This window comes from Eupeodes corollae, chromosome 1 (assembly GCF_945859685.1).
Source record: "Eupeodes corollae chromosome 1, idEupCoro1.1, whole genome shotgun sequence".
Lineage (NCBI taxonomy): Eukaryota > Metazoa > Arthropoda > Insecta > Diptera > Syrphidae > Eupeodes > Eupeodes corollae.
In genome coordinates this window covers 128,185,316-128,201,226 of record NC_079147.1, presented here as the reverse complement: position 1 = coordinate 128,201,226, position 15,911 = coordinate 128,185,316, and the positions used below count along the sequence as shown (strand labels likewise).

Sequence of the window (15,911 nt, the reverse complement as noted above, 5' to 3'; positions counted from 1 at the left end):
GCCTTCGCGTTTGACTTACAGCAATATCTGCCAACGCATTTTCTAAGAAACTTCGTAAGTTTTTACAAAAGGCAACAATGGACTTTCAATCTTACGGTACATGATTTAAAATAAATAAATAAATAAATTGGGTGGCGCAACAGTCCGTTGTGAACCAAGGCCTAGTGACTTACAACTCGCAACCATTCCTGTGTGCGAGTACTGTTGTCAGGAATGGTTTTAGGGACTAATTTTTCTGGCTGCTAATGTGGCATGCGCGTAGGGGTGGAAATGAGATTGCTTCCGGCATTTTTAAAAATCTTACCTCAAAATGATGTTGCCATATCTAACTCAAAATAGTTATGGAAAAACAACTGAAGTCAAGTTATGCAGAGAAAAATGTCTCATTAAATTAGGAAACAACTTAAGTCGACTTTGGCAAACTAAAAATTCAATTTACTTCAAGGAAAAACAGCTGAACCCGACTTAAGATATTTTGTATGAACATTTCTTTCGAGGCAAAACAACTAAACTGCTTCTTTTGCTTCCCACGCATTTTATTTCAACATTTGATTTGTTTTTAAATTTTAGATTAAAAGAATGGTTTAATACCTTTAAATCCATACTAGTTTCAATACTGTCAGACGTTCCAATAATTTTCTACATCAATTTTTAATTGCGAACTTTTTCTTAAAACTTCAAACTGCTCTCCTGAAAAATGCTAAAAACAGACCTTAGCGGTTCTGCCTCGGGGCCACAGATTTAAGCAAAGGTAATTTTATAAAATAAATAGTTAAAAATTCTTACGAGTTTTATTTTTTATTAATAAATGTTGAAAATATAGTTTAAAACAAAAAGTTAATCAACCGGTAGTTTTTTCATTTAATTGATTCTTAAACTTAAATATCGGGTTAAGAAGCAAGAAAAAACAAAGAAAGAATTGTTTGGATCTGGTACAAATTGTTGTTATTAACATTTGGTTAAACTTTTATTTTACAGAAAACTAAAAACCTTAAGCAAAAAAAAAAAATTAAAAATTGAATTTATAAATTGAATTGAATAAAGAAAGATATTGACTTCAAAGTTGTTTCATCCTATAGAAATATTGTTGTCAATGTTTTGTAACAGAAACCAGACTTCTTTGAAAATATACTAATTTAACTTTCTGATACATCTTTTTCCACAGAAAACTTAAACTTATATTTTTGCATTAAATCAAAATAAGGAAGGCAACCAAAGCTAAGCCTCATACGCTCACCAAATAAATAAATAGCATAAAATACCTACATCGCTTGAACAATAACAACTGAAATATGGTAACATCGGTACCAAAAGATCGTCGAAACCAAAACAACAGTTTCTGTTCTTCTTTGTCTCTATGGACATTGAATTGAGAGAAAAACCAATCTTCAAAGTTTTTTTTAAAGTTAGACACATAGCTTTGAACAGGCATACTGACAAGCCAATATGTGAAATCAAAAATAGCCTCTTGTGCTTGACGATTAACCGATAGCCACGGAGCAGTGAAAATTTTTTAAGCCAGTTTCTTCTATGGGGATGAGAAATCTGTATAGATTCTTATCAGTGATAAAAGTGTTGAGTTTTTTTAGCCTGGCTTTATCGTCAATTTGTTTTTGAAAGTGGTTTTCATCATTCCCACACGCTCGCGATTATGAATGTTGAGCTTTAACGATCGTAAAGTATTTGTACAACAGCTTTTTATTTCAGTTTGAAGCTTTATATGCCAAGTTTTTGAGCGTTTTTTCTAAAGTCTAAAAAAACACTAGTCCAAATAGCAATTGGTCAAAAAACGAAAGCTCGAATGCTCTCAAAAACAAACTGATAGATTTTTTTAAAATGTTCTCTTCAATAGAATAGTTATTGTGTTTTTAAGTTTTCTAAAGAACGAATGAATTGGTTATAATAATTTGTCTGCTCTTTAACTGTCTCAATTGTATTTCACGATCGAAAATTTCATGATTTTCAATAAAAAAATAATCTTTTTTTTTAAATCTGATATCTCGAAAACGGGTCATAATTTGTGTATAAAATTGAAATGCTGCTAGTTTTAAATAGCTGCATACGATAAATATTTTAAAATTCAATTGAAAAAAAAAACGCTCTTACGATTTTCACATATAATTATAAGAAATTAAGTTATTTTTAAAAATTAAACGACATTAAAGCTTATGAAAACAAACTTTTTATGCAACACATATTGAAATCTTAAAATACAGAAAATATTTTTAAGCCGATTCCTTAGAAACATGAGCAAGTTCATGCGATCCAGTAACATCAAGTAGCGATCTATTACGCCATAGATTAATGGTTGAAATTAGTGTCTTCAGCGATTGAGAGAAATATGAGGAAAATGTTTTCTGGGATCTTAACTTTTTCTGCCACTTAAAAGCATTTCCATTGAATCAATAAAACAAAATATCTGAAAAAGAAAAAATGTTAAACATTTTTAAAATCTATTGTGTAATTTTAGTCTTTTCTTTTTTTGTGTTGCTTCACTTTCACTTTTTAACGGTTTAATTATTACTTCTTACGGTAGGTTTTGCTAAGCTCAAAAAAACGCTTCCTAATTGTCACGTGTTGTCGTGATTGATATATTTTTGTATCGTTCCGTACGTTTTCCAAATGGTTTGGTGAGCGGGAAAATCACTTCTGTCGTTAGAAAGTAATTTTTTAATTGAATTTTGATCAAAAAAATAAAATGAGCATTTTGTTAGAAAATGTTAAAAACGGATTTTGTTCACAGATATTGTTCGAACACCAGCAGCTAGAAAGGGTCCTCTTGTATGTAATACGAACTCCAGACGAGGCATGGCACAAACCCAAGTTGAGCAAGATGAACAACAGATTCCAGGACAACCACAGCAAGTAAGAACACTTTCCCGATAAAAAACATATTTATTTAGAGGTTAAAATTCAGTTTTAATGATAGAACATAATTTAACATAATGTATATTAAGTGCGGCAATATGGCCCACCCTTAACATTTTTTTGAATAAAACCATAATTTTAAGCCAAATTCTTTTTTTTTAAACAGTCTAATAAAACATTTTTAATTCAGCTTTTAAAAACTTTAACTAAGAAAAGATACATAACAAAAACCTAAAAACAAAAACTTAAAGGAACTTCATAAGTCTTATTAAAAAAAAATTCGTCCAATATGGCCCACCTTGTGTTAAATATGCCCCAGGGTGAGCCATATATAAAAACATTATAATTTTTTTTTTTAAATCGTGATGTCACACATGTTAACCCTGCAGTCGTCGCGCGGATTACTATTGTAATCCACTCATACAAAATGGAGTATTCCTAGGAAACTAGTCGTGGGGATTATGCGTCTCTTTTAGGACTTACAGTGAACTAGTTAGAACAGTTAGTTAACTTAACTTTATATAACATATAATTACATTTTAAAGCCAAAAAAATTGAAAAAATTAAAGCATTTTGGTTTTATTCTAATCTTAAAATGGATAACATATGTAATCCACGCGACGACTGGTGTTACATTTTGGTGCGCGACGACTGCAGGGTTAAGAATATGTTTAACACACTTTAAATTAAAAGAGAAGTTACCAATTTAACTCAAAATTTAATGTTAAAACATTTTGAATGTGTTCATTTTTTTTTCGCTCTGGTTTCGGGTTTGGGAAATACCGTTATAGGCCATATTAACCACGTAGGCCACATTTTCTGCACTTACTCTATTTATACTAACAGAGTATACAATATAAAGCATAAGGAAAAAAAAATATTTTCTATCCGTTGTTTCACTATTTATACATCAAAGGGTTAACACGTAAAAAGCTTTCGAAATCAAGAAAACTATGACTTATGTCTTTGAACACCTTTAATTTTAATTATTTTAATGAAAATTCCACAGAAGTGATTTGTTTTGTATTCTAGTATATTACGTTGGCATGTAACGTTAAAACTCGGCGGTGGTGGTCGTGGCCTTAAAACGCGATTTGTAAGACAAAAGTTTCCTGGAAATACGATATTAACTAACGGATACGTGAATTATCAATACATTCGTATTTGCAGTCATAATTGTAGGTACTCAAGTTTATGTTGTATAACCGTTAAATCACATAACCGACTGTTTGGGGTGCTTTACGGGTTCGTGGACTTATGTGGTCTTCTTTGGCCAGTGCGTTACTGTTCATAATAATCGATATGTAGCCATTATCATTGTCTTTTTTGTTCATTACAACATGTCATTTATATATTAATCTTTTTTGTTTTATAATAAGACATATCATACTTAATTACTAATAATGGGTTAAGTGAAGAGTAGTGATGGTTATAAATACTAGAATTTATCTTTTCTTTTACCTAGCCAATATTTTCGACTAAGAGCTTTTAAGTCTCTGTTGTTTTGAGGGTCAAATGAGACAAGTAATTTAATATTTTGTTTAAGGCAATCTCTTAAAAATTGTTCAATTCGAGTTTTGTTGTTGACATTTTTGATTTTGATATCGTGTCGTCAGAAGCCCATTCATTGTTAGGTTTTTATTTTCGTCGACTGTAGCAAAAGTAGAGAAATGTTCTGTTTAATGCTGTATTATTATAAAGTGCTCATAAGTTTCGTTCTTTGTCGACTCTTTATGTGTGCAGATAAGGTCAGTAATTAACGTTGATTCAGAAATTGGCCAAGGTGGGTCAAGTGTTGTTTTTTGGGATCGAGTAGCGCATTGTAGATTGTAGAGGGAACGCTTGGAATTCTTTTCCGGGATAGTGTTCGTTATATCAATTGTAACTGAAGTCTTAGGTGAGGATATTACCTTTGAAATAAGAAGAGATGTTAAGTAGATGATTTTTTTTTGAATGGAAGTAATGCTAGTTTCGGCTAGAAAATTTTTCACCGGAGTAGTTGGAAACGCTTTGATATTGCGGTTTTATTAATTGAAGCGAATTCTTGCACCATTATCCATAGATAACTAGGTCGTAGTCGATCTTCGATAAGATTGTTGCTATGATGACTCGGACGACGGTGTTCATGTGTGAAAGCTTTTGTTTGAGCTTAAATACTTAATTACATTTAACCTGGTAACTAGGTTTTTCTTTACCATAAAGCAATGATTATTGAAATTAAATTTAGTATCGAACAATATACCTAGGATCTTAAGATTATCAACATTTTTTATGGAAATAATATTGAAAGTAGGTAAGTGTAATCAATTTTGAGCAACTTGATTTTTTATAGATGTGTAGTATTTTTGTCTTGTCGAAAAAGATTATAGAACCAGAAAGCTTAGACCATTCGTTAATTTCGGTTAAACTGGTTAGAAACAAGTTGGTAGTTTTGTAAATATTTTTATATTTTGACACGATAGTTAAGTCATCTTCATACAAACAATAGCGAATAGTAGGAAATTTTGTTAAAATTTCACTTGGCTCATTGAATACTATTAAAAATTTTAAGTAGTTAAGCATTTTTGGATCAATCTTTTTAGCTTTTAGCTTTTTTATTACAATATGTGTCCAAATTCTTTCAAAAGCCTTCTCAAAGTCAATTGACAGAACTGCGACGTGGTTTTTAGAATAAAGAGCGGATGTGATAAAATCGTCCAAGTGTAGGAGAGCGTCAGTTGTCGATAGACATTGTTTAAAAGCTACATGATTTACATTCGTAAGTCAAAGCCGGGCGTTCCGAAATTTGGTGTAGCTAAAGAGCTCTCATCTAGAAGATACTAATCGGGAGTTCTATAGATGGAGCTAATGTAGACATTCTGTAAGTTTGAGTTGTTGTTTCAAAAAAAGATTGTTTGGCGTTAATGAACCTTGAAGAAAAATTTGAATATTTGGCGTAGTTAGACCACGCCTGAGCAAAATGATTAGCTATATCAACGTTTACTGAAAGTGTAGTGGATTGAGATTTTAAACATTTGATAGACCTTCCTTATTATTATTAAGGGATGGTTCAGCATGTGCCAAGACTACATAGCTATGCTCAAGCCTCCTTACTTAAAAGTGGGATATACTGTCCGTGTTCCGGTGTGTTTTCAGGTGGCCTGATAGGATGAGTTGGGAATAGAGTTTCAACAATGTGCTCCATTTATTCTTTGCTAAGAAAAGGAGGTGGTTATTGAAACCGAGTGTACAAGCCTAGTACCCAAAGGTCACTTGGCGAAGATCCTCCCATCTCTCTTTAGCTCAAATTAATGGCCCTCTTGAGCTGTGATCTCTTGGTTCTGAACTCCACTATGGTGTCCTCCTTATGTTCAGCGTTTCTTCTCCCCCTAGTGACTATTCGTCGAAGTTTTAAACATTTTCGGCGTAATGCAGCAATCTTTTCTGTTCATCAGTACACTGGATCTCTGTTTCTCTTTACACCTCTCGTTCGGGGCATTGAGGAATAACAGGTGAGCAAAATTAGCTCATTCAGGTCCCTTATTTCGATGGCCACTTTCTGTTCAAGCTTTGGACCGTTGCCTTATTTACTAGTACCTATGGACTTCAGGGATACACCGAAGGCTTTCTTGTCTTTTGTTTTTGGTCCGGGTTTCAAAAGCTCGTGTCCGGATTTTGTTTGCCGAACATTTTTGACAACGGTTTGATTATCGTCTGGATTTGCTTTACTTCGGATTTCCCTCAGAATGTGGATGAATTTCTGTGTTCCCTTCGGCTTGATTAGAATAGGTTCAAGTCGAGCTCTCCGTCGCTTATGTTTTTCTCCTTCTTCTTCTTTTTTTTTCTTTTGGTTCTTTTAAGACGTCGCTTTGTTCCCCTCGTCTATTTTTGTGGGATAAGGAACAGAAATTTCTCCATTATTTACACTTCTTGTTATTTTACTTTCCCCGTTTGCTGCCTGAAATACTTTACGGGTTCACATAGTTGCTTTTTTTTGGTGGGCGAGTGGTATTTCAATAACTGCATCAATGCAAAGTGTTTCTCTATCCGCCACCTAAACACGCACCTTCAAGGGGGATTCAACAAACCCAACAAAAAACATTAGTAATAAAAATAATAGGGATAGAAACTGGAGAAATGCTTTATGTAACATAGGGTGGTTGGCGTTGACCCATTAACTATCCTCGTGTGTCGAACTCGTGTTCTGCATACCGACCAAAACTCCTCCAACCCTTTCAGTTTCTGACTGAAGCTTTTTCTATTACTTCAAGGGGGTCGCATGCTTCCCTTACGGGTTCATCTTACGTGTTCAACTGTTTCCCGATAATTTTCTTCTTGCCTTTTTTTGCTTCTGAGAATGTGTTTTATAAAACTGCTTATTGTTTGCCAGTTTTGGTAGCTCTGTAGCATCTTATTGACTACGTTGTCTGGGGTGATGATTCTAGTGTTTCTGTGTAGGCCTTGTCGGAGGGGTTTCCATCTGATACATGCGAAGTAGGTATGGTTTGCGTCGTCTTCTTGCGAGTCTCCATACTGGCATGCAGGGGTATTCATTTTGCCTATCTTATGGAGAAAGGCATTGAAATATCCGTGTGCGGTGAGAAACTGGTGGTGGTAATAGTTTTTTTCACCGTGTTTCCCGTCATTCCAATCGCCCACGTTCTTATTAGCCTCGCTATCCATCTTCCTCTTATTTCGGAGCTCCAACGTTCTGGCCGCTTCTGTTTTGTGATCTGTTTTGCCTCCTCGGATGCCACTTCCATTCTCATTTCCGTTTTTTGTCGTAGCTATACTTTGTTTCTGCCACCAGGAGATCGATGGGGGTCACTCCTGCGACTATTTTAAATCTAACATACATTTGTTCATCCGATTTTATGGTTTTCAATTCTTGATTTGTTACATTATTAAGTTCATTTATTTTTGTTGACATTAAGTTATTTATTATTCTTTGTTGGTTATTGTTCACAAAACCGTTATTTATTTTGTCTTTTATCAATTTAAAGTCACGTTTGTCAGGAGTATCTGTGATCCATTTAGAAGGCAGAACCGAGGAAATCCAAGGATTTTTTTTTGATTTGGAAACACGCCGGTCGAGGTGACATTGTATTTTTTTGGTATTTTTTATCCGTAATATCATTCCGTCAAACTTATATATTTCGACGTGTACAAGCTTAAACGTTCCGATTTGCAATTGCGATCAGTTGCGAATTTGTATATTCAATCATTTTGCGTCACAAATGATGGGTGTGAACCAGAATTTAGAATAATATTCAATTTCGTATTAAAGATTTGTGGACTACTTTAACGGTTTAAGTTTTTATATTGACGATTCAATTTTGAACCTATTTTTTTATTCTGTCTAGCATAAACAATTCGTCCGGGAATAAATTCTTTGATCTTATACCTAGATTTGTTATGGTAATCAAAGTCGGCAAATTGTCTGCGCTCGATTTTTTTGATGTTATCATGTCGTGCCTTTTCTAAGAGTTTTGGACAAGAGGTTACCCTACGACCAAAAAATACTTCAATGGGGTTGATTGAAGTGGCAGAGTGGATGGAATAGTTGTATTCATATACTACTCGTTCTAAAAGGAAGGATTGGTGAGTGGCTCTCATTATTTCAATGAGCGTTGAATGGAAACGCTCTACTTGTCCGTTAACACTGCTGGAATACGGAGATATTGTGAATACTTTAATTTGGAGTTCTTCCTTTAGCATGAATTTAATAACCATTGAATTAAAAGCTTCCTCACAGTCTATATTGTTTCGGGTACACCGTAAAAGAAAAGTATATCGTCAGGGGTTGCCTTACATTCTCCACTGCTTTAGATTTGAGAACTTTAGCCTGCGCATATTTAGAAAACTTATGTGTGGATGTTAGGACAAGATTATTTTCAGTAGAGAAGTTATTGATAAAGACAATTTGTCCGGGACATTGTGGAATTGGTGTGGCTTGCAGTTCAGGTTTACTGAAATGCCTATCATATTTGTTTTCTCTACATACTGTGCATTTTTTTTTTTACTATTTTTTTAATTTTTGTAGTCATTCCAGGGAAGTAAAATCTTTCTAAGATCTGTGCTTTGTGTTTGCGTTTATTCCGGATTTAAAATTTTTTTTGAATATATTTAGATTTTTTTGAATATATTTTTTTTTGAATATAGATTTAGATTTAGAAAAAAAAAATATTTTCTATCCGTTGTTTCACTATTTATACATCAAAGGGTTAACACGTAAAAAGCTTTCGAAATCAAGAAAACTATGACTTATGTCTTTGAACACCTTTAATTTTAATTATTTTAATGAAAATTCCACAGAAGTGATTTGTTTTGTATTCTAGTATATTACGTTGGCATGTAACGTTAAAACTCGGCGGTGGTGGTCGTGGCCTTAAAACGCGATTTGTAAGACAAAAGTTTCCTGGAAATACGATATTAACTAACGGATACGTGAATTATCAATACATTCGTATTTGCAGTCATAATTGTAGGTACTCAAGTTTATGTTGTATAACCGTTAAATCACATAACCGACTGTTTGGGGTGCTTTACGGGTTCGTGGACTTATGTGGTCTTCTTTGGCCAGTGCGTTACTGTTCATAATAATCGATATGTAGCCATTATCATTGTCTTTTTTGTTCATTACAACATGTCATTTATATATTAATCTTTTTTGTTTTATAATAAGACATATCATACTTAATTACTAATAATGGGTTAAGTGAAGAGTAGTGATGGTTATAAATACTAGAATTTATCTTTTCTTTTACCTAGGCAATATTTTCGACTAAGAGCTTTTAAGTCTCTGTTGTTTTGAGGGTTAAATGAGACAAGTAATTTAATATTTTGTTTAAGGCAATCTCTTAAAAATTGTTCAATTCGAGTTTTGTTGTTGACATTTTTGATTTTGATATCGTGTCGGCAGAAGCCCATTCATTGTTAGGTTTTTATTTTCGTCGACTGTAGCAAAAGTAGAGAAATGTTCTGTTTAATGCTGTATTATTATAAAGTGCTCATAAGTTTCGTTCTTTGTCGACTCTTTATGTGTGCAGATAAGGTCAGTAATTAACGTTGATTCAGAAATTGGCCAAGGTGGGTCAAGTGTTGTTTTTTGGGATCGAGTAGCGCATTGTAGATTGTAGAGGGAACGCTTGGAATTCTTTTCCGGGATAGTGTTCGTTATATCAATTGTAACTGAAGTCTTAGGTGAGGATATTACCTTTGAAATAAGAAGAGATGTTAAGTAGATGATTTTTTTTTGAATGGAAGTAATGCTAGTTTCGGCTAGAAAATTTTTCACCGGAGTAGTTGGAAACGCTTTGATATTGCGGTTTTATTAATTGAAGCGAATTCTTGCACCATTATCCATAGATAACTAGGTCGTAGTCGATCTTCGATAAGATTGTTGCTATGATGACTCGGACGACGGTGTTCATGTGTGAAAGCTTTTGTTTGAGCTTAAATACTTAATTACATTTAACCTGGTAACTAGGTTTTTCTTTACCATAAAGCAATGATTATTGAAATTAAATTTAGTATCGAACAATATACCTAGGATCTTAAGATTATCAACATTTTTTATGGAAATAATATTGAAAGTAGGTAAGTGTAATCAATTTTGAGCAACTTGATTTTTTATAGATGTGTAGTATTTTTGTCTTGTCGAAAAAGATTATAGAACCAGAAAGCTTAGACCATTCGTTAATTTCGGTTAAACTGGTTAGAAACAAGTTGGTAGTTTTGTAAATATTTTTATATTTTGACACGATAGTTAAGTCATCTTCATACAAACAATAGCGAATAGTAGGAAATTTTGTTAAAATTTCACTTGGCTCATTGAATACTATTAAAAATTTTAAGTAGTTAAGCATTTTTGGATCAATCTTTTTAGCTTTTAGCTTTTTTATTACAATATGTGTCCAAATTCTTTCAAAAGCCTTCTCAAAGTCAATTGACAGAACTGCGACGTGGTTTTTAGAATAAAGAGCGGATGTGATAAAATCGTCCAAGTGTAGGAGAGCGTCAGTTGTCGATAGACATTGTTTAAAAGCTACATGATTTACATTCGTAAGTCAAAGCCGGGCGTTCCGAAATTTGGTGTAGCTAAAGAGCTCTCATCTAGAAGATACTAATCGGGAGTTCTATAGATGGAGCTAATGTAGACATTCTGTAAGTTTGAGTTGTTGTTTCAAAAAAAGATTGTTTGGCGTTAATGAACCTTGAAGAAAAATTTGAATATTTGGCGTAGTTAGACCACGCCTGAGCAAAATGATTAGCTATATCAACGTTTACTGAAAGTGTAGTGGATTGAGATTTTAAACATTTGATAGACCTTCCTTATTATTATTAAGGGATGGTTCAGCATGTGCCAAGACTACATAGCTATGCTCAAGCCTCCTTACTTAAAAGTGGGATATACTGTCCGTGTTCCGGTGTGTTTTCAGGTGGCCTGATAGGATGAGTTGGGAATAGAGTTTCAACAATGTGCTCCATTTATTCTTTGCTAAGAAAAGGAGGTGGTTATTGAAACCGAGTGTACAAGCCTAGTACCCAAAGGTCACTTGGCGAAGATCCTCCCATCTCTCTTTAGCTCAAATTAATGGCCCTCTTGAGCTGTGATCTCTTGGTTCTGAACTCCACTATGGTGTCCTCCTTATGTTCAGCGTTTCTTCTCCCCCTAGTGACTATTCGTCGAAGTTTTAAACATTTTCGGCGTAATGCAGCAATCTTTTCTGTTCATCAGTACACTGGATCTCTGTTTCTCTTTACACCTCTCGTTCGGGGCATTGAGGAATAACAGGTGAGCAAAATTAGCTCATTCAGGTCCCTTATTTCGATGGCCACTTTCTGTTCAAGCTTTGGACCGTTGCCTTATTTACTAGTACCTATGGACTTCAGGGATACACCGAAGGCTTTCTTGTCTTTTGTTTTTGGTCCGGGTTTCAAAAGCTCGTGTCCGGATTTTGTTTGCCGAACATTTTTGACAACGGTTTGATTATCGTCTGGATTTGCTTTACTTCGGATTTCCCTCAGAATGTGGATGAATTTCTGTGTTCCCTTCGGCTTGATTAGAATAGGTTCAAGTCGAGCTCTCCGTCGCTTATGTTTTTCTCCTTCTTCTTCTTTTTTTTTCTTTTGGTTCTTTTAAGACGTCGCTTTGTTCCCCTCGTCTATTTTTGTGGGATAAGGAACAGAAATTTCTCCATTATTTACACTTCTTGTTATTTTACTTTCCCCGTTTGCTGCCTGAAATACTTTTCGGGTTCACATAGTTGCTTTTTTTTGGTGGGCGAGTGGTATTTCAATAACTGCATCAATGCAAAGTGTTTCTCTATCCGCCACCTAAACACGCACCTTCAAGGGGGATTCAACAAACCCAACAAAAAACATTAGTAATAAAAATAATAGGGATAGAAACTGGAGAAATGCTTTATGTAACATAGGGTGGTTGGCGTTGACCCATTAACTATCCTCGTGTGTCGAACTCGTGTTCTGCATACCGACCAAAACTCCTCCAACCCTTTCAGTTTCTGACTGAAGCTTTTTCTATTACTTCAAGGGGGTCGCATGCTTCCCTTACGGGTTCATCTTACGTGTTCAACTGTTTCCCGATAATTTTCTTCTTGCCTTTTTTTGCTTCTGAGAATGTGTTTTATAAAACTGCTTATTGTTTGCCAGTTTTGGTAGCTCTGTAGCATCTTATTGACTACGTTGTCTGGGGTGATGATTCTAGTGTTTCTGTGTAGGCCTTGTCGGAGGGGTTTCCATCTGATACATGCGAAGTAGGTATGGTTTGCGTCGTCTTCTTGCGAGTCTCCATACTGGCATGCAGGGGTATTCATTTTGCCTATCTTATGGAGAAAGGCATTGAAATATCCGTGTGCGGTGAGAAACTGGTGGTGGTAATAGTTTTTTTCACCGTGTTTCCCGTCATTCCAATCGCCCACGTTCTTATTAGCCTCGCTATCCATCTTCCTCTTATTTCGGAGCTCCAACGTTCTGGCCGCTTCTGTTTTGTGATCTGTTTTGCCTCCTCGGATGCCACTTCCATTCTCATTTCCGTTTTTTGTCGTAGCTATACTTTGTTTCTGCCACCAGGAGATCGATGGGGGTCACTCCTGCGACTATTTTAAATCTAACATACATTTGTTCATCCGATTTTATGGTTTTCAATTCTTGATTTGTTACATTATTAAGTTCATTTATTTTTGTTGACATTAAGTTATTTATTATTCTTTGTTGGTTATTGTTCACAAAACCGTTATTTATTTTGTCTTTTATCAATTTAAAGTCACGTTTGTCAGGAGTATCTGTGATCCATTTAGAAGGCAGAACCGAGGAAATCCAAGGATTTTTTTTTGATTTGGAAACACGCCGGTCGAGGTGACATTGTATTTTTTTGGTATTTTTTATCCGTAATATCATTCCGTCAAACTTATATATTTCGACGTGTACAAGCTTAAACGTTCCGATTTGCAATTGCGATCAGTTGCGAATTTGTATATTCAATCATTTTGCGTCACAAATGATGGGTGTGAACCAGAATTTAGAATAATATTCAATTTCGTATTAAAGATTTGTGGACTACTTTAACGGTTTAAGTTTTTATATTGACGATTCAATTTTGAACCTATTTTTTTATTCTGTCTAGCATAAACAATTCGTCCGGGAATAAATTCTTTGATCTTATACCTAGATTTGTTATGGTAATCAAAGTCGGCAAATTGTCTGCGCTCGATTTTTTTGATGTTATCATGTCGTGCCTTTTCTAAGAGTTTTGGACAAGAGGTTACCCTACGACCAAAAAATACTTCAATGGGGTTGATTGAAGTGGCAGAGTGGATGGAATAGTTGTATTCATATACTACTCGTTCTAAAAGGAAGGATTGGTGAGTGGCTCTCATTATTTCAATGAGCGTTGAATGGAAACGCTCTACTTGTCCGTTAACACTGCTGGAATACGGAGATATTGTGAATACTTTAATTTGGAGTTCTTCCTTTAGCATGAATTTAATAACCATTGAATTAAAAGCTTCCTCACAGTCTATATTGTTTCGGGTACACCGTAAAAGAAAAGTATATCGTCAGGGGTTGCCTTACATTCTCCACTGCTTTAGATTTGAGAACTTTAGCCTGCGCATATTTAGAAAACTTATGTGTGGATGTTAGGACAAGATTATTTTCAGTAGAGAAGTTATTGATAAAGACAATTTGTCCGGGACATTGTGGAATTGGTGTGGCTTGCAGTTCAGGTTTACTGAAATGCCTATCATATTTGTTTTCTCTACATACTGTGCATTTTTTTTTTACTATTTTTTTAATTTTTGTAGTCATTCCAGGGAAGTAAAATCTTTCTAAGATCTGTGCTTTGTGTTTGCGTTTATTCCGGATTTAAAATTTTTTTTGAATATATTTTAGATTAACTTGATTATATACTGGATCAGTGATTACGTGTTTATGATATGTAGGAAAAATTATTTGAAGGTTTGACTAGGAGTTTCACCTATTTGAAGAGAGATTTGGTTTTTGAATACATTGATTGGCACTTCGATACTTGATATAAGTTTATGTGAGGAGCTTTCGTTACTATGCTGTGTTGAAGATAAAGCATTAATGTCAAATACGTTTGTAGCTTTGGATAAGGCATCTGTGACGACATTCGTACTTTCAGGTTTATACTTCAATTCATGGTTATACTCCTCGAGTATAGATTTCCACCTTTTCATTTTGCTGTTGTTATTCTTGTTGCTCAAAGCAAAAGTTAGGAGTGAGTGGCCAGTACAAATTCGGACTTTAGCGTGACCGTTATGGTTATTTCGAAGTGAGCCTTGAGCCCATACGATAGCTGACATATCTTTCTCGTTAGCTGCATAAATTTCCTCTGTCTTGGTTAACGTCCGGCTGATAAATATTAAAGGCCTGTTTTCTTCTTCAAGAACAGCACCGATTGTAAGAGGCGTCGGTTGTAAGATCAAAAGGTTTTTTATAATCTGCATAAGCCAATATTAAGGAGTTTTTAATTTTGTTAAAAGAGTCTAGCGCTTTGTTATTCAAAATAATTTGAATTTTAGAGGATTGGTTTTTGGATACCCATACTTCCTTCCCTCTTAGAAGGATTGTCAGTGGCTTCCCAAGTTGGGTGTAGCCATTAATAAAACACCGATAGTACCCTGAAAAGCCGAGGAAAAACCTATAGATAGATATATAGATATATAGATATATTTTACTTTATTTATATTTATTTTAATGGTATTAAGAAACCAAGAAATTCTTCTTCCGAACTGAAAAATGTGCGCTTGTCCAACTGGACCTTCATATTTGCTCTGCTGAGTGTACACGAAACTTGTTCGATGTCTTAAGCGTGTTGTTCATTATTTTCGCTAAATACAATTAAATACAATAAAATCTTCAATATGCACAAAACAAAACTTTCCGATGTAATCTCGCAATATATCATCGAGAGCTTGCTGGCAAATCGAGGGAGAATTTTTAAGACTAAACGGAAGTCTTGTGAACTCGTACTTTCCGTTTTTAATTGAATTTAATGGAAGCCACTTTTCAAGTCAAGTACAGTGAAATATATGTTTTTTTCCGAGTTGTGCTGTTACCTCGATAATATCGGGAATAGGGTATTTATCGGAAATCGTAATGTTAAGCTTACGATAGTCAATAACAATTCTATACTGTTTGGCTCTAAAAGAGCCCACTTTCTTTTTAACTTTCCATGCCGGAGAGTTATAAGGTGACCGTAAAAGTCTGATTTTTCCGTCATAAGGGAATTTGGGAAAGGATAGTAGCGATTATATACCGGATCATCCGCGGAAGTTCTTATTTCTGCTACTACTGCTGTTGTATAAGTTAACCTTTCCTCGGGTTCAGAAAATAGATTTCTGTGATTATTTATTAAAGCACTTAATATTTTCCTCTGTGAAATTGTTAGGTTTCTAAAATCTACAGTAATGGAATTGACATCTTGCGATCTGAGTTGCTTATTTGGACGTTTACTTGGTTTAAAATTGTCATGAAACTTTCTTTGGTGTGTATAACAGTGCCTAATGATTGAAGGC

At 34.5% G+C, this 15,911-nt stretch overlaps 1 protein-coding gene across 2 annotated transcripts in view; it reads left to right on the top strand.

Annotated features, from left to right (window-relative positions):
* The first annotated feature begins 2,714 nt into the window (after positions 1–2,714).
* LOC129954041 (peripheral-type benzodiazepine receptor-associated protein 1-like) overlaps positions 2,715–15,911 on the top strand; it is a 134,050-nt gene continuing 120,853 nt past the window's right edge. For both annotated transcript variants that reach the window (XM_056067672.1, XM_056067671.1), the window contains exon 1: positions 2,715–2,865. In XM_056067672.1, coding sequence (XP_055923647.1) covers positions 2,809–2,865 — 57 coding nt within the window. In that variant the 5' untranslated portion in view covers positions 2,715–2,808. The remainder of the gene's footprint in view (positions 2,866–15,911) is intronic.